The 18,884-nt window shown below is 43.4% G+C and overlaps 1 protein-coding gene and 1 long non-coding RNA gene across 8 annotated transcripts in view; both read left to right on the forward strand.

Moving 5' to 3' along the window:
* Positions 1–18,884, forward strand: part of MAST4 (microtubule associated serine/threonine kinase family member 4) — a 1,854,902-nt gene that overhangs the window by 1,577,883 nt on the left and 258,135 nt on the right. For all 7 annotated transcript variants that reach the window (XM_086960700.1, XM_086960701.1, XM_086960706.1 and 4 more), the window contains one exon: positions 9,343–9,418. In XM_086960700.1, coding sequence (XP_086816826.1) covers positions 9,343–9,418 — 76 coding nt within the window. The remainder of the gene's footprint in view (positions 1–9,342; positions 9,419–18,884) is intronic.
* On the forward strand, positions 10,590–14,191 carry LOC147726648 (uncharacterized). The gene is made up of 2 exons (XR_015309283.1): positions 10,590–12,775; positions 12,993–14,191. It is a non-coding gene; the product is annotated as an uncharacterized LOC147726648 (long non-coding RNA).

Below are 18,884 nucleotides of genomic sequence, written 5' to 3' on the forward strand. Positions count from 1 at the left end.
CCTTATCATCTGGTGGTAGTTCTTCATGGTGACATTGTGGTCGGTGTGGGCTTCAGTGGTGTTCTGGTTCCTCCACGTTTTCTCGAGGCGCCTGCAGGTGCGCCTGGCCTCTAGGAGTTCAGTGGTGAACCAGGCAGCCTGATATCTGAATTCTCGAAAAAGGGTAAAAATGTGTTTCTATCACTAACATCGTCTTAAGTCCTTTGTCATGTAATTAAAGAAATGACCTGCACCTCCACAGCGAACCTTCAGAGCAAAGCACACCAAACTATGATTCCTCTAAGTAATCTCCAAAATAGCGTAGTGCCACTCTGCCGCTGTTTTCTCACAAGAAAACACATTTTGTAATTCCATTTTTGAAACACTGGGCATACATTTACCGTTCATGATTTCACTGTACAAAGATAATCCAATATGCAGCCGCCCACCTAAAACCTGCAATAGACATAGTTTTACGCCTGACCCTTCCACATTGTGGCAGCACCTACAGAAATGCTATAGCTAGTGAGCCACTTTGCATCCTGGGGATTGTAATTTGCACTCAAAGCTTCTGTATAACGTGTTGTTGCTTGTGAACCACAAGTCGAACAAATTTCTGGGAAGGCAGTTTAGTGACTAGTTGGGGGGAATAGAAACCGAACTGGTCACGTGCCCTAGTCAACCGCCTCCATAGTTCCTTCAGATCTCCAGTCTGTCATCGCTGCTTTTTCATTTGCTATAGAGATTATTGTCTGGTACCGGGATCTGAGGGAAGACTCCCAGAGAAGCCTTATGCCAGTGCATAAATAAACAAGTTGAGCCAAAACAACTGGTGAGGTGACTGCTCCCCGGGGATGGCTCTGAAAGAAGCAGTTCGGCTCTATGTACCTTCAAGAGGCGCGCCGTGTGCCCCTGGGCATTGACCAGAGAGGAAACAGTCATGCACACTCTGGACTGCTGGAGCGTCCTTTGGAGGTGGCGGATTGCGAGGGGGGGGATCAGGGCACAGTGTTAGAGCAGGCATATGGTGGGCAATGTGGGGGTCCCATGGGGAGGCGTTGGGCATTGTGGGCAAGGCTGTTGACTTTGGGGCGGTGGGATGGCATGCGGCCGGTAAGTGCTGCTGTTACACGACTAGTTGTCCAAAGAAGAAAAATCAAACATGCAGTGGAAGCGTGTGAGCGCGCAGTGGGAGCGTGTGAAGCAGAAGATGCAATGCGTGTGCACATCACCTGTCCGTGTGCACACATGGTTTGTCTCCCTTCGCGCACCAAACCCACAACAATAGTCTCGCCAAGGCAAATCGGCGCCTGCGCTGCGTTTGCTAGGCGAGACTTGAAAAGGACCAGTTGTTATGTTCAGCCAATCAGCTGTCAGCATCCTCTAGAACACTCTTAGCAGAGGCGGTTTCCCACAGATTTTCACCGCAGGTCATGTGTGAAGGGAGTCTCCCTCCCCGAGTTCTACTCAGTTCTTTCTTCACTCTCGTCTGGATTTTATCCTATAATATCCAACTTTACCACCATGTCTGATGAAAAGGCCTTTTCTGCCCATGTAAGACCTGTGGCAGGAAAAAAGCTCATGTGGATGATCCATACAAAGACTGCATATACTGCCTTCATCCCAACCATGAGGTAAAACATTGCAAGATGTGTTGCACTTTCTCCTCAAAAACTCTGCGGGATAGAGAAGGGAGGTTACTTTCTATGTCTCCAGATGACTAAACAACAGAAAACATCGTCGGATGAAGAGAGCGTTGGATCTTCTAGGCCTCACAAAAGGGCCAGGTCCCAGGAGGATACCTTTGGAGAGGGTAGGAAACATCTCAGACCATCGCATGAAAGTAAAAGCTCAAAAATGAGAAAACTCATTCTCCTCAGAGCCTGCATTAGCCTTATCTACTACACCCTAAAATAAGAAAAAAGAGCGTCCTTGAGCCTCTTCTTCTGATTCTGAGGCCCAGAACTGACAAGAAACCTTCGTCAATGACATCAACACCACACTCGTCTACGACCACGAGTACCACAGTCTTCTCGTCCACGCCGTCGACAGCAGAAACGACGACGACGGTAGCTATCACCGGTAACATACCATCGACGAGGATCTCCCAGTCAAAGAGCCCATCGACGCTGAGCATATCGTCGACGGTGACAGTGCCGACGACTGCGATTCTGTTGACAAAGACCCCATTGGCGAAGACCCGGTCAACGGTGGATCTGTTGACAAAGACACCAACATCGATACCGTCAACAAAAGAATTTCCAGCATTGATGACAACAGCGCCGTCCATTATTATTAAATATCACTAAAGTTACAAAAACTTTTCTATGGACACAGGTAAATTCACTCAATAAGGTGTCACCCTTGCCTCCTTCACATTTGTTGGATTTAGAAGAATCCGAGGATGATGGAGTATATGGGGTAGCTCATAGCCCCTCTGAGTTACATGCCAAGTGTCAGGAGGAAGATGATGAATACAAGGATGAGGAGCAATATTATCAGCCATATATAGGCACACCTCATCATTACCAAACTTATGGCTTCCTTCCTGAGCCTCGTCCTAGAGACATGTCACATCTGCCACCTTCTCACATCCAGGACCTTCAGGCAATGCTGGCCAATTACAGACAGAGGTTTCAACCTCAAGGTGATCAACCAGAACCACCCCCGCCTCAGTTGAAACCTCCACGAACACGACTTTACCCCTACGGCGCCTCCTAGGATCACACCTCGCTGCTAATAACGGCACCTCCCACAGAAGGTCCTTCCTCTACAGATGAGGATAGAGAAGATGGGGAGATTCTGGATCTGCTACCACTGATTAATCCCCACTCCCTCTGCTCCTCCACATCACCCAGAGGCTTTCCTCCCGAAGACCTTGAAGGGTTCCACAATTTGATGGAGAAGGAAACCATCAGGTTCGAGCTGCCAATGGCAGTAAAGCAAACAGACTGCTTTCTGTATGACTTTAAAGAGGAAACAAAAACATCTGTCCACTCTATTCCCATAATAGATTATATCTGGCAGGAGAGAGTGAAAATTATGGAAACTCCGGTTGTTATATCTTCAGTGCTACATCGGATTGACAAAAAACATGGGGCTCCTGAGGATTCTCTATCTTGATTCACAAGTCACCCAAGAATGGATTCAGTCATTTCGCAGGCAGCACAGAAAAGATCTAAGAATCGGACCCCTCCCATCACAACTCCACCTGATAGGGACGCAGACTGGATATTATGGAGAAACCTTTCTACCTTTCTCCAGCATGGCAGCAGTCACAGTTCGGGAAGCCAACACCCTAGCAATAATTGTCCGGTGTGAAGATGTTTTTTTATGGCCTCTAGGTCAGATCTCATCCCGGAAGATAGAAGGCAAGAAGCCAGGAAAATTCTATTGGAAGGAGAGCGTGCAGCATCTGAAACCATCAACTGTGCTATGGAAGTAGCTGCTAGGGTTTTCGGCAGCTTGCTGGTGTTGTGGTGTTCCATCGGCAAGAATGGTTAAAAGCCACTACCTTCAGACCTGAGGTCCAAACAAAGATATTGGATGTGGCTTTTGATGGGGACTCTTTGTTTGGTAAACATATCGATGAGATGTTTTTGACTATAAAGACTGACACTGACACAGCAAAAGCTTTAGGCACACTGCAGTACAGGAAAGTGTTATTCAGAGGACCCAGAGGATGCAGCTTTGCTACATACAGAGGTGGTTTTTCAGAGGGCCCAATAATAATATCAGGCCTATCAGCCGCAATACAGACAGGGCTATCAACCTCCTGCATACTGTCAGTTATCGACTGCTGGTTTCGGTCACCAGGGGGGCTTCAAGAGAACACCTACCCATGGCCGAGACGCAGGCAGAAAGCAATGAGCCAGACCGGATACCAGCTTCTCATCCTCCTCATCCTTATTTCCAATTACATACAACATTGCAAGGATATAACCATGGATCAATGGGTATTGGATCTAGTCGCTTTTGGTTATACCCTTGAGTTCACAGAGAGACCACCCACTACTCTACCCAGGGGATCCCCTCCCCCTCATCTTCACTTATTACACAAAGAGGCGAAGGTCATGCTTTCCAAAGGAGCAATCGAAGAGGTCTCAGTACTACAAAGGAGACATGGTTTCTACTCTTGTTTTTTTCTTGAATAAAAAGAAATCAAGGGAGTGGAGAACAATCCTGGATCTCAGGGATCTCCACGTGTTCCTAAGGAAACAAATGTTGAGAATGGTAACAATAGCCAACATCCTGCATCGCCTCACTGGAGAAGATTTTATGACCTCCCTCGATCTGAAAGATGCATATTTCCCAATCCCCATCCATTGAAAACATAAAAGATTTCTCAGGTGTACAGTAGCTGGTACCCACTACCAATTCAAGGTCCTCCCTTTCTGCCTCAAATCTGCACCAAGGATATTCACCAAGTTCCTCATTCCAGAAGCTACAGCTCTGCACTCTCAAAGTCACCTAGTATTTCCCTACTTGGACGATTGACTGCTAAAAGCACCAACAGCACGAGAAGTTACCAAGATTACAGAAACTTGGCTTCAGCTGTTCCACAATCTAGGACTGACAGTGAACCTAGGCAAATCCTAATTTCTTCCTAGCCATATTGCTTCTGGGCACCAAGCTAGACACAGTCTGATACAAAACCTGCCTCTCAGCCGAACATCAAATCAGTCTACAGCTGTTGGCGCTGGCTATCTCAAGAACACGGGCTGTGTCTTTAAAGGAGGACAAATCGCTCCTAGGCATGTGCTTGTCGGCAATAGAGCTCATCCCTTTGGCCAGGCTCAAGATGAGACCTCGTCAGGTGGAGCTTCAACATCAATGGTTGCAAACAACTGGATTCCTCAAGGACATGCTACATATCACTCCAGTCATGAAAGAAGCACTGCAATGGTAGTATCATAGGCCAAATGTCTCAAAAAGCCTTACCTTTCTTCAATTGATCCCAGATTTCATTCTAACAAAAGATGCCTTTATGGAAGGCTGGGGAGGCCACTTACAAGACATCCAAATTCAGGGCAAATGATCCAGTACTCAAAAACGGAAACACATCAACAGTCTAAAGCTCAACACCATATTTCTCTCCCCACAGTCTTTTTATTTACCAAGGATAGCAGGTGCCTCTATGTAGGTTCATACGGAGAATTGGAGCAGCATGTACTACATAAACAAACAGAGAGGAGCCAAGTCCCTCATGCTATCGCAAGAACTGTGGGATTGGACAACTGAAAATGGTATATCCCTCAAGGCTGAACATGTCCCTGGGCTGCACAGCACACTAGCAGATGCCCTCAGCAGAGCAACCGACAGTTGCCATGAATGGGAGCTGAATCAATATCAACTGGACAGAGTGGTTGCACTGTGGGGAAAACCAGATCTAGACCTATTTGCCACAAAGGACAATGCCTAATGCCAATCCTATGCCAGCAGGTTCCCTCTCCCAGGATCATGGGGGAATGCCCTTTCGATGAGATGGTCAGGGATATATGGCTACACCTTTGCCCCCATCCCATTGATTCTCAGGGTACTTACAAAAATGAAAGCGGAGCATTGCCGCCTGATACTGATAGCTCCGAGGTGGCCCAAGCAGCATTGGTTCCCAGAACTACTACTTCTCTCAGATTCCTGACCCATACGCCTTCAGCCATCACCATCCCTCCTGACCAGGGACAAGGGTCAAGTATGTCATCCGGAACCAGTGTCGCTTCACTTGCATACTTAGAGTTCTTGGAGTTAAGGGAAATTAACATCTCTCAGGAATAGAGGGACATCACTGCAAGGTCTAGAGCTGAAAGTACTAACAAAACGTACAGACTGAAATGGAAAAGGTTCTGCTTCTGGTGCCAACGAAACAACCTACATCCGTTTCAAGCATCCTCAGAACAGATTTTGCCTCTCCTTAGCAAAATAAGGCCTTGCATTCACCTCAGCCAAAGTACACCTTGCCTCAATCTCTTGTTACAGAAGAGTCTCTCAGGCTCCTTCCCTCTGACTCTAGCCTAGTGAAACAATTTATGAAGGGTTTTTTACGCACCTTCTCTCCAGTGCAGCACTCCTTCCGGGATAGAAGCTCAACTTGTTTCTCGCACAATCGATATAGCAGCCATTTGAGCCAATTCACAGGGCTGAGTTGAAATTCTTAAAATAGAAGGTTGCTCTCACTTCAGCAAGAAGAGTTAGTGAAATACTGGCGTTCACCATCAAAGAGCCATTTCTTCAGTTCAATGAGGACTTTGTGATTCTGAGAACTAATGCTACCTTTATCCCTAAAGTTCCATCTTAGTTTCACCTTAATAAGCCAGTTATACTCCCACCGTTCTTCCAGAATCCATCTTCACCAGCGGAGCAGGCATCGCATACGCTTAATGTCATATGATGTCTTACATTCTACCTGCAAAGAACAAATTACATTCAAAACACTTATCTGTTGCTTATGACCTACAGCCAAGGCAGGGAAGGTTCTGCAGTCAAGAAAGCTACGGTCACCAGATGGGTTTCTGCGACAATTCAGTTTTGTTACAATAAGGCTAACAGGCCTTTGACAAGAAGAACAAAGGCTCATTCCACCAGATTAGTGTCGACGTCAGCAGCCATTTTCGCTGGGGTGTCTCTAGAAAAGATTTGCTGTGCTGCAACCTGGAGAAGAACCCATACATTCACATGGCACTACTGCTTGGAATTTACACAGTTTTGAGACACAGCCTTGGGCCAGGTGGTACTACGTCACCTGTTCAAGTAAGGTGAGACTCATTGTAGTAAAGAGGGTCTTTTGTATTTAAATGTACATATAAAAATATGGGTTTATACACATTTGTATGAAACCATGTATGTATAATTTTTAAATTTTATATATATATATATATATATATATATATATATATATATATATATATATATATATATATATATATATATATATATAATTTAAAAATGTATTTAGGTCTTTGATTATAATAATTAGATGTTTAGAATTCTAAAAAACAGTTATGTATACAAGACATTAGTGTCTTATGTGAATCTACGTGCAGGTTGTCTAATCATATTTTTTATTCTAGAATATGTTAAATTGTCTGTTGCTTCCTCAGTCCAGATATGTAACAACACTTACGACGTTAGAAGGGCATAGGGACATCTACAAGTGCATATGTTTTGGTATTACTGGTTATAAATGCATACTTTAGATGTCTTTCCTTGAAGTTCCTGCTTGCTATTCGGATTCGAGCATGTGAATCTATGAAGGATACCCCAATACTGGTTGGTTAAGAAAATATGTTACTTATCTGTCAAAGTGGTTATCCAGTATTGGTATCTTTCATAGATTCACATGCAGCCCACCCTCCTCCCTGTAGAGGCTTCCCTCTTTTGTTTTATGGGATACTTACTTCCCACTAGTGCTTTGAAAATCTGAGGAAAACAGCCTCTGTTAGGAGTGTTCTAGAGGGTGCTGACAGCTGATTGATTGTACTTGACATTTGATCCTTTTTTTTATAAAAGGACATTCATAGGCTATCAAATTCATGGCCTAGAGCCATTATAGCCCATGGTATTTGTTAATTACTGGTTTATCATATTACAGTGGGACTACCATCTCAACAGCGGGAAATGATACAAGCATGTGAATCAAAGAAAGATACCAATACTTGATAACTGTAGTAACTTATTTTCTTTCTTGCTCTCACTCCCCTCCGCTGTCTGCTGTTTCTCCTTCACATTACCTCCCCCACATTATCCCTGTTGCTTTCTCACCCCCACCTCATCCATTGACTTATCCCACCCCTTCTGTCTCATTTTGTTCTGTTTTATGATACCACTAAAAAAAGATGAAATAGTCGCCATGTAATGGCATATGCATAAAAAGGCAGTGAAATGTGTGTGTGTCATCTTTTGGTGTGCATTTTTTCTCTTTTTGCCTCAAAAAAGCATTGACAAAACTGAAAAGTCTGCATACTCCTTTCAAAGGCGCGACATGATAGGTTTGACAGTACTTGCTCTTATTGTTGAACACTCCTCTAATGAAAATGCAGATAATTGTAATAATTGAGCAACAGTAGTTCTGCCTTAACGCTCACTCTCAATTTCTCTCTGTCTTTTGTTCTTTCTCCCTCCCTATCTATGTATGTATGTGTGTCTATATGTGTATGTGTGTATGTATATACCTACTGGGGGTCACCAGTAAATAGTTATATTTAGGATCTAGTTTCCATAGGAATAGCATTTTTTGTTTTGCTAATAACTTTGGAGCCGTTTGACGAATTGTCACGAATATTTCAAAACTAGTTTGCCACTCACTTGAGCTCCTCTCCGGAAAATTTCAGGGTAATTCATCAAACTGGGGCTGAGAAAAAGGGGTGCCCCAAAACATGTTTCCCCATGTTATTTCTCATAAGGATTTTAGACTTTACTACAGCCTGAACCGCTAAACAGAATTACACCAAATTTGGAAGAAAGCTAGATTTTGATCCAGAAAGTGTTTATTTTTTAATTTTGGGTAAATCTGTTCAGTTGTTTTGGAATTATTAAAGAAAAAAGATTTATGTATATCTATGGTATCCGCTGACCCATGGGCCAACAGCAATGCTGTGATTTGTTAGCCGCAACCTGACAGGAAAGTTGTGCCCGCCATTTTCTAAATTGGGACTCGGTCCTGGGGACGCCAAAATATGAGAAGTAATTGAATGAAGGGGTCAGGGTATATACATATACGTACATTTGGAGTCAGAGTGGGTAGTAATGAGAGAAAGCCATTGATTGTTTAGAACTGTAATCATTTTTGTGTGGCGCAGCTGTGAAAATGGCCCATTGGGGAATATGCCTGAAACATGTGGTGATAATATATATGTATCTTCTCCAAATGCTGCTGTTTTTTAAGTACATTGTCAACTTTAATCACGACGCCTCTCCCTGCAAAAAACTTAAAACAGATTTTATTCAATCATTTGCATTTTCTTCTGGGAATTCGTCAAATGGTATAAACAGAAATTATTTTTGAAAGCGCGCGCTTTGATCTCCTGTAGCGCCCGTGTTGTTGTGAACTGAATGCTCAGGTAGCTCACCATCAAATGGAATATTTTAAAAGAGGGATTCCTATTTCGCTTTGGAATATATCGCTTGACAGTAAATCACATCTTCGTAAAGCTCGAGACAGCTGTTATCCATATCCATGAAGTCATTTCTTTTATGGTGGCTCTGAGCTCTTTAGGACTGAGGGATTGTGTTTAATGGCATTTCAACATGCTCTGAACCAGACCGGAAGCTTACGCCCCGCATGCAATGCTCTGTGTTTTTATCATGTTAACCTGATTTCCATTCACGCTGAGACACGTTTAAGGGAATCCTCTGCTTTATTTTCAGTCCTGGACGTTCGCCTGCCTGCTGTGACAATGAAATCATCATGATGAACCATGTCTACAAAGAGCGGTTCCCGAAGGTAAATAATGCAATGTCTGCAACTGCTTCCCTCAACCAATATGTGGTGTTTGCGAAGTGAGGATCAAATGTGGAGGCGAGATCGAAGCTTCATATGCAAATTAAAAACAATTAGGGCAGCTGAACAACGTGTTCTGAATTCAGCGCCTCTGGTTATCCGCGCTGGGCGTGAGTTTAAAAGATGACAGATGCCCTATTTAATAATCATTACCTAATTGTGTTACATAACTCAGTTAGGGTGGAACTTTGCATTCACAGAGAGAAATGATTCACAGCCTGCATGCTTCTAGGATCTGTGTTAGATTGTATTCAGACATTGAGATAGATGGATAGATAGATGAAAAGATCATCCAATAGATATACTTTTAGCTATAAGCAGAAAGTATTTTGCTAAGAAAAGAAATCACCAATAAAACATCACAAACAACTCAAAGTATATAAAATATAAAAATGTATAAAATGGTAAGCGCAGTCCACTAAAATGTAAGCAGATCTTTCAATTGTATCCTTAAACAAAGAGTAGTTTTAGCCGCTGTCCATGCTTTTACCGATAGCCACACTAACTTTACAGTGCAGCTGTGGGGAACGGTTGTGTGATGGAACCACGCACATGATTACCACGCATGCTGGCTCCATGCAATCTTAACCACGCAAGTCTTAACCATGCAAATGCCTTTATCACACATGCCTTTACAACGAAATATGCATCGTTAAGACATGCATGGTAAAGACCTATGTGCGGTTAGGACTTATCAGGTAAGTGTAACTCCCCGACCCCTGCCCCCCACTCTGCCCCCTGGCCCCCACTCTGAGCCCTGAAACACCCCGAGGCCAGAATTCTACCCGATCCCAGCCATCCAGCTCCTGGCCTAACACCTAAACCTGCCCCCTCCCTCCTGAAAACCAACCCCCTCCCCTGAGCCTTAAAAACGTCCCTGCCCCCTTGACTACCCTGCACTCCCCTAAGCCCTAAAAACTACCCCAGCCCTAAAAACCTTCCTGACCCCTTCCCCCTCAGGCCTGAAAATAACTCGACCTCCCAGGCCTGAAAAACTGCTCACAACCCTTATAAACTACTCCCACTACTCCAAAACCCTGCCCCAGCTCTACTTACCTCACCGCGTCCTCTCCCGATCCTTCCTCATCCTGGACCTGCCCATTCCAGCAGCTAGACTGCGCACTGCCTCAACCATGCATATGTGTGGGTAAGGCATATGCGTGGTTAAGTTAAGCGTGATTGCACCTGCGATATGCATGGCTGAGCATGCATTGTTTCGACCGTTTCCCATAGTGAACCTGTCGATGCCCCACACACGATGAGAAGATGCTTCTGATGAAAACACCAGAAGCATCTTCTTTCAAAATAACAAAGTCAGGGCACGAGGGAAAAGCCTCCCTCACATCTTGAGTTTGATTTTTTTGTTTTGTTTTGTTTTGCTGTAACATGAGCACGCACAGGAGTAGAATCCCTAAGTGGGGCGAGTATGCCCAGCCATGGTACTGTGCTGTAGAACTCGAGCTGTACCTCAACTGAGTAGGACTAAACCACTCTGACTTGCTTGTGTTCCAATCTGGAGAGAACCTGGCCTGGGAGTCTGATCTGGACTGTTCCTGTTGCTGCAGGGCCAAGACTGATTTGCATGGTGGGGGAAAAACTATGGTCTGGAATGTGGCCCAGAGCAATCACCAGTGGCTGAGAATAATTCAAACATTCCTTTTATCGCTTTGTTGTTTTTGCAGTACTTGCCTCACCTGGGGGTCAAATCAAAGGGTTTACACCTAATGTTCCCCTTGGGGGTAGAAAGTGCACTAGACATCAGGGATATCTGTTTTTGGGGTGGAGAGACAGCCACACCATGAGCAAGGGACATTACCACAACACCACTGTCAATACAGCCTTTCTGCCCCATTGAGGGGCAGGTTGGGAACAAAGCCCTGATGGGCTCACTTCAATCGCTATACCCTCCCCCCTCTTCCCTTGTTCTCCTGGGGCACTACTTTAAAATGTGTTGAGCAAATGTTATGGACCACTGTCTTTTCAGTGTGATTAAACAACACTGTACATGAAGCATATCACTGTTTTTCCATTCCTTTTCTAAATTGTATATAAAACCCAATTCCTTTATGTGCGTTAATCTTTTTACTGGGACCTCTGTTCCTATGCACAGAATCACAGGATGTTCAGCGTCATTGCAGAGACTCAAACCTGGTTCCCCAGATTCGAGGTCGACCGCCCTAGCCGTTAGGCCAACTCATCTCTTTCTGCCCCTTAGTGGATTTGCCCCAATCTGACCCCATGGGGGGATTTAACGCCCACTGTACACTATGGATTCGGGCTTTGCCCCTGCCTTAGAATGGCCCAAAACTCTTTCTGCCACTGCAGGGGGCTGACTGAAGGTTTTTACCACAAATTTGCCCTCAATGGGCAGAACGCCTTCTAGACATCAGAGTTATATATTTGTTTTTTAGAAAATAAATATTGGGTGTAGATGGGCCGTCTAGGCATTGGGTTATCCCATACCCTTAAGCCCCAGTAATCTTTCTACCTGCCTGGGGCCAAAGGCATCCACATCACAATGGCAAGCAACACATCATTTGTGGTTGTTTTGGGCATAGTTTTGACATGTAGGCTGACATAGTAGGTGTGAATCCAAATTCCTCTATCTTGCCATGCTGAATGGTTTCATTCTTTGGTCTTTGGGTCAGCTGACAAGCAAGAAATCCTACTAAATCCAGACATTTCTGAAACCTGGACACACAGGGGAGTACAGTGTGTTGCAACATGTGTGAATTCCACTACGTTTTCTTACCCAGCACAAAGTGAAAACTCACACTTTGACTAAAATTACAAATTTCTGTGAGCGAAATTCTGTAATCTGCAGGGGTCCACAAAATTCCTACCACCCAGTGTTGCCACATTTGTCCTGATAAAAAGTGGTTCTCCATTTGTGTGGCTGAGCTGAGTGCCCTGGTAGCAACAGTTCAAACCAAGGACCATGTGGATTTCACATGGTCCCTGGTATAATCCTTTTCTTGTCTCGGGCTATAGACTGAGCCGCAAAATTAGCCAAACAACATTCAGAAAGCACTTCCAGTCCCTGGCTTCGGGTGGAGATCAGGAGACACAACTGTCTTTTTCACTGGCAAGTCAGTCGGGCTATTTCCTGCTTCCAGTTATTTCTACAGGTATGAGAGTGTTCTGACCAGCTGTTTGGTGGTGAGATGGCATTTTTATTCAGTGCAGTAGCGTGTGATTGGTCCGTTTCCTAGGCCAGATCCATGCTGTTTTCATACCACAAGAAAGTCAATTCTGGCTTGACTGCAAACTGTCAGAAAACCTTTGTTCAAAATGGCACGGGTAAGTCTAGCCTTTCAAGAGCTCCCTTTCTCCTACAGGTCCAGTGCTACAGAAATAAAGATCTCCCTCTTCCTACTGGGAGCAGAGGCAAATGCCTTGATGTGATGGTTCTTCACATCAGACACACTCTAACATCTGCATGCCACAAGATAGGCCTCTGCACTTTTTGATATTATCTATTTCTGTCCAGTCCCAAATGGCCTATCACAGATAAGAGTTTCGTGATTTTGCCTTCAGCCCTTCGAAAGACTGTTATTTCCTGAGAAAACTCAGGAATGTAATGCCGCCGGAGGATGGGAAACCAGCAGAACTGGTTTATTATGGCCAGTTTTCCATATTTTTTGTATTTTCCTAGCCATTTGTGGAAAAATAGACTTTTATTCCCAAACAACCCTCTTGACAAAAAATAACACATGATGAAAACTACATTTTGTAGTGGTTCACTGATGGAAATGTATTTTTCTTTAATATTGAGCATGCCACATTAAGCACCCAAATTTGCAGGCTGCATTGCACACCAAGGGATGACTTACCTAGTGTATGACATTTTTTTTTCTACATGGCATAGCACCTTACTCAGCGATTATATGTTGTTGATGTAAATTTACACTGTAGCCTACATGGGACATTAAAGTACCAATGCACTCTGCCCTTTTACCATGGCCTTTTGTGAAATTAAGTAAGCCAAATGAGTGGTGCCGATTTTAGATCAATGCATATTGGGAGTGCACACTGTTGCACTGAAAAGTAGGGTTATAATGCACAAAGTGAAAATGCCAGCAAAAACGTATTTAAAGAGGTGAGAAGACAGCATAGATAATGTTCTTTTTCGCAAGGACTCCCTTCAGCTGAAGTAAAAGCTAGTCATACACTTGGAAATTCTCATCAGTAAGTCAAAAATCATTTGATATACTATCTGCCTTGGATTGGTCAGACCAGATTCTTTAACACAAAATGTTTGTTCTCCTAAGATAGACCTCCTAAACAGTCGAGATTCTCCCCTCATACCTGCATTATCCACCTGGACAGTGTAGGTCAATTTTCACTTTGAAATTAGTCCCATGCGAGTATGGTCTTTTCTTTTTTTTTTTGTTAAATAATTTTTATTGAAGATAAAGAACACAGGTATAAACAAATACAGTCATCAACTTTGGTATAGAAACAAGTATACAAGTATGGGTAAGGAACAATCGTAAAGTTGGACAACATCTAAGTTAAGGAAGGTACAATATTTTATAACTCTTATATTAAATTCCCCTAACAGTACCTATGATATAACAGGAATACATAAGAAAAATATATACAACCTAGTTTGCTTCTATAAAAAAGATATAACCTGTGTGTATATGAAAATGAATATAAAAGAATAGTAGTTTTTAAAGAAAAAGAAGAGAAAAAAGAACACAAAAAGAAAAATAGAGAGAGAGAAGAAGAAGAAAAAGGAAAAAGAAAGAAAGGGAAGAAATATGAGATATAAAAAAAAGCTGTAAGGATTAAGATGATGATGATAGAAAAGTAGTGAAAGGTAACCACAATAAATCAGATTTAATCTGTATATGAGTTGAAGACTGAGGAACAGAAGCAATTCTATGTTCATCACAAATTAAATCCCACCAAAATAAGAAAGATAATTTGGAGCTGTCTTGCCAACAAGTTAATATAACTTTAAACGCCCGAGCAAGAAATAGGTCAAATAAAATATATTTAGAAGTAATTTGATCAAAATCTGGTGACAAGGTACCTAGAAAAACATTGTGCACATTAAATGGAACCTGACAGGAAAAAATCAAGATACATTTTGACCATATAGCTCTCCAAAAAACATGTACCTTCGGACAATAAAACAATAAGTGCAGTAAAGAACCTTCATCATTAAAGACATGACCAACAAGATGATGAGACAGAGGGATTGAACTTGTGTAACAGAAGGGGAATAATAAGCACTCTATTACAAATAAAATATAGGGATTGTGTGATATTTGCAGCTTTGGATGCCTTGAAAAGTTATTGCCAAAACGTATCCCACTGAGAAACAGATAATGTCTGCGATAAATCTTGTTCCCATTCAAGTTTCACACTTGATTTGCTGCATTCATTGATCGGCGTAGATAAGATTTTGTATATAAAGGAAGCACTAGGTATAGTATCAGAAGGAATTTGCTGTAAGGGGGTATTGGGTATGAAGGAAGTAGAGAACTCTGTATGCATTCGTGTAATATGGGAGTTAAAGTGTTATATTGTTGGATACAGGAATCTGGTAGATAAAAGGACTCTTGTAGTTGATTGAAGGTTAGGACCGTATTATTAACAATCATTTGATGGACATAAAAAATACCCTTTTCTTTCCATTGTTTGTAGTAGAAAGATTTGTGTCAAAATGTAATGTATTTATTAAACCATAATGAGGAGGCCAAAAAGGATTGATATTTGTCAAATGTTTTAAAGAAAAGATTATGCAACAGGTATTGAGAATTTTTCAGAATTGGATATTTAGAAATAAAAGTACAGTTAGTCATGTATGCAATATCTTGTAAAGAAAAGTCATTTAGTAATGAACATTCAACTTTAATCCATGAACATTTAGGTAAATCTTGATAGTCTTTAGATAAAGCATAAGATTGACAAAGTCGAAAAGCAGTGTGATACAATTGTAAACCAGGAAATCTTACACCCCCCTCGCATTTGGGAAAAATTAGTTTGGATATAGCAATACGTGCATGTTTATTATTCCAAAGAAATTTAATGCATAACGAATTAATCTGAGTAAAATAATATTTAGGAATTTTAAATGGCAACATCGATAGTAAAAACAATATCTGAGGAACAATCATTTTAATTATATCAAGTCTGCCCCATCATGATAAAAATAAAGGAGACCAAAGAGTTAACAAACTTGTAATTTTAAGTTTTAAGGCAGTGAAATTACGGGGTAATGTATCACGGATGTTAGAGGAGAACCAAGTACCAAGATATTTAATTTTCTGAGGACACCAAGCAAAGTTGGTAGAGTCAAACATATGTTTGTAGCATGAAGGGTTTAAGGGAAGAATCTCGGTCTTGGAGTAATTTAATTTATAGCCTGAAACATTAGAGAAAGCAGAAATCTCTTGTAGAAAGGGGGCAAGGAAGACTCAGGATTAGACATATAAATAAGGACATTATCAGCGTAGGCAGATAATTTAATTTGATGGGATTTCATTTTAAAACCAGTTAACAGAGGATTACTTCTAATACGCTCCAGAAAAGGTTCTAAGCATAACAAAAAAAGTAATGGGGAAAGAGCGCAACCCTGGCGAGTACCCCTTTGAAGGTTAAAATATGGGGGGGAAAGTATGGTCTTTTCTTAAAGAAAGCAACATTGCAGAAGACTCACTTTCAATGACCTTCAATTGCTTTTTGATGAGTTGTAGCCATCTACAGATAAATTCTATGGGTCGGTCCTGCCCTTCATCATTGATCCATCAAAAACACCATCCAGCCCTTCTGCAACTCACTCGCAGGCTTCTTTCACACCAACATTGACAACATCTACAAGAACTTCGAACCCCAGATGGACCTGCCACATCTGGACCTCTCCACTTCTCCCACCATCCTCCCGCCCTACTTCCTGATTGACTGGACTCCTCTCCGCACCGAAACCACAACTTCCGTCTTTTCTTCAAAAAATTTCTAAGCCCAAACCGACCTCTTACCACACCACGCCTTATACCCCAGACACAAATAAATTGGATCCCTGATTACCAGCATCATCAACTCAGCATTCAGATCCGCCACCTTCCCGGAAACCTAGAAGCACCCCGAAGTCAAACCACTTATGAAGAAACCCACAGCGGACCCATCCAAAATCAAGAACTACTGCCCCATCTCGTTCCTCCGCTTCCCAGGTACAGGAGAAATCCATCAGACATCTACTCACAGATCTCTTGGAATCCAATCACCTGCTAGACCCCTCCCAATCCTGTTTCCACTTGAACCACAGCACAGAAAATGCCCTCATAGCCATCATGGATGATGTCAGAGCCATCCTTGACCACTGCGAGTCAGTAGCCCTAATCCCCTTTGACCTGTCAGCTGCCTTTGACACAGTCTCCCTCCAACTCCTCATCCAAAGACGTTACCATATCGACATCTACAGCTACCTCTCAAGCTTCTATGCTCTTTTCTTATCAGGCGCACTCAGAGAATCCACCTCCCGCCATACTGCTCCGACCCCAAGAGCATCATCTGCAGCATACCCCAAGGCTCCTCACACTGTTCACGCTGGTACCCATCGCTCGCATCCACAGTCTCAACATCATCGCCTATGTTGGCGACTTCCAGCTCATACTCTCCCTCACCAAAGACACAGACACCACTGGAGCGAACGTCAATAACACCATGACCGACTTTGCCAACTGGATGAGAGCCAACTGCCTCAATACCGACAAAACCGAAGTTCTCCTCTTTGGAAGACCCCCCTCACCATGGGACGACTCCTGGTGACCCTCGGACCAGCACCCACCCACACCTGCAGCCTCAGTATCACCCTCGACAGCGAGCTCTCCATGAGACAACCGGTCACCTTTGTTGCCTCCACCTGCTTAAACACCCTTAGGATACTCTGTAAAGTCTTCAGCTGGATCCCAACTGGCACCAGAAGAACTGTCTCAAAAGCCCACATCGCCAGTCAACTTGACTACGGGAACATCTTCTACGCAGGAACCACCACCCTCCTCCTCAAGCGCTTCCAAACAATCCTGAGCGCCGCAGCAAACATCACCCTGGACCTGCCCAGATGATCCCACATCACCCCCTACCTCTGTAGCGTGCACTGGCTCCCTGTCAAGGAGAGATGCCCCTTCAAGCTGCTCACACACGCCTACAAAGCCCTCCACAACGTAGGATATGATACCTGAACAAATGCCTGACCTTCCACCAGCCCACCAGACACCTGTGGTCTGCCTCCCTGGCCCTTGCCACCATCCCCTTCATCCATCGTACTTGAGCTGGAGGACGCTTCTTCTCGCACCTCGCTCCCAAGGCATGAAACGACCACCCATTCCACCTCCGAACCTCATCCTCCCTCATCGAATTCAGTAGTGGCCTCAAGTCCTGGATGTCCGAAGAGCCCCACCCCATGCTGGGTCTGGATACCCCTCAGGATGAATAGCGTGCACTACAAATACTGATTGATTTATTGATGGGCAGCAAACTCTTCGGCATGGGTAACTTTTGTTCCGGTCTGTGACCTTCGGTCTGGACCTTCTCTTTATTCTATTTTACTCTGTGGGACACAGACTTTCTCCTACTCATCTTTGTGTTCCTACTGGATCTTGCCTGGTTTCCACAAATCCACCTCCCCCTTATGGAGTATTTATTTTCCCGAATGCCCTTATGGTATCAGCATCTTTTTGGCGTATTAGTTCACATTGCGCCTTGGTACTGCTTTCCTGTGTAAGCCCTTTTTTCTACTGTTTTGTGCTTTTGATGCTGTTTAGCTTCAGCAGTTCGGTATTCTTGGACCTGGTTTTGCCCTTCGGGTGTTCTTACCTGCCTAATTGGTTTACAACCTCTGTTGTTGCTTCCTGCGGGTTTTGTTTTTATACATATCTGCCATCGCACCCGTAAGGTAGCTGTTGTGTCTGCTTTTCTTTTCAGTTCTGTTCCCTTGGGACACCAGTTCCCTTGATAGGTTGGATCATGTCTTGCTATCCTTATTTCACAGGAGACAAGGTGTCCCTTTCTTTCTTGTATCTTTCCTCCTTCCTCCTAGGTGGAGATAATGTTCTTTCCCTCACAGCTCTGTATGTCACTCCCGCCTTTTGTGGTGGTGTTTTTCTATGGGAGAGGTTCCCTTTACACCCCTTTTTTGATCGGGTATTCATTACTTTTTCTTCGGGCAGTTTACTGTGGAGAGTAGTCAGGTTTCTTACCTGTTTCTCGTGCTTCTATGGGTTGGACAATATGTTATTGTCAAAACCAACTGTGCAGCCCTTAGTTTCTGCCAGCCCCTTGTTGCACCCTGGCAGTCTTCTTCTATTTCTTCTTCATGGTGCACTTTCCACTTGCTGCTTATTCTTTGTTTAACCTGTTACCGCATGCTGACATCCCTTCTCAGTCAGTGGCGTTG

This window comes from Lissotriton vulgaris, chromosome 3_1 (assembly GCF_964263255.1).
Source record: "Lissotriton vulgaris chromosome 3_1, aLisVul1.2, whole genome shotgun sequence".
Classification (NCBI taxonomy): domain Eukaryota; kingdom Metazoa; phylum Chordata; class Amphibia; order Caudata; family Salamandridae; genus Lissotriton; species Lissotriton vulgaris.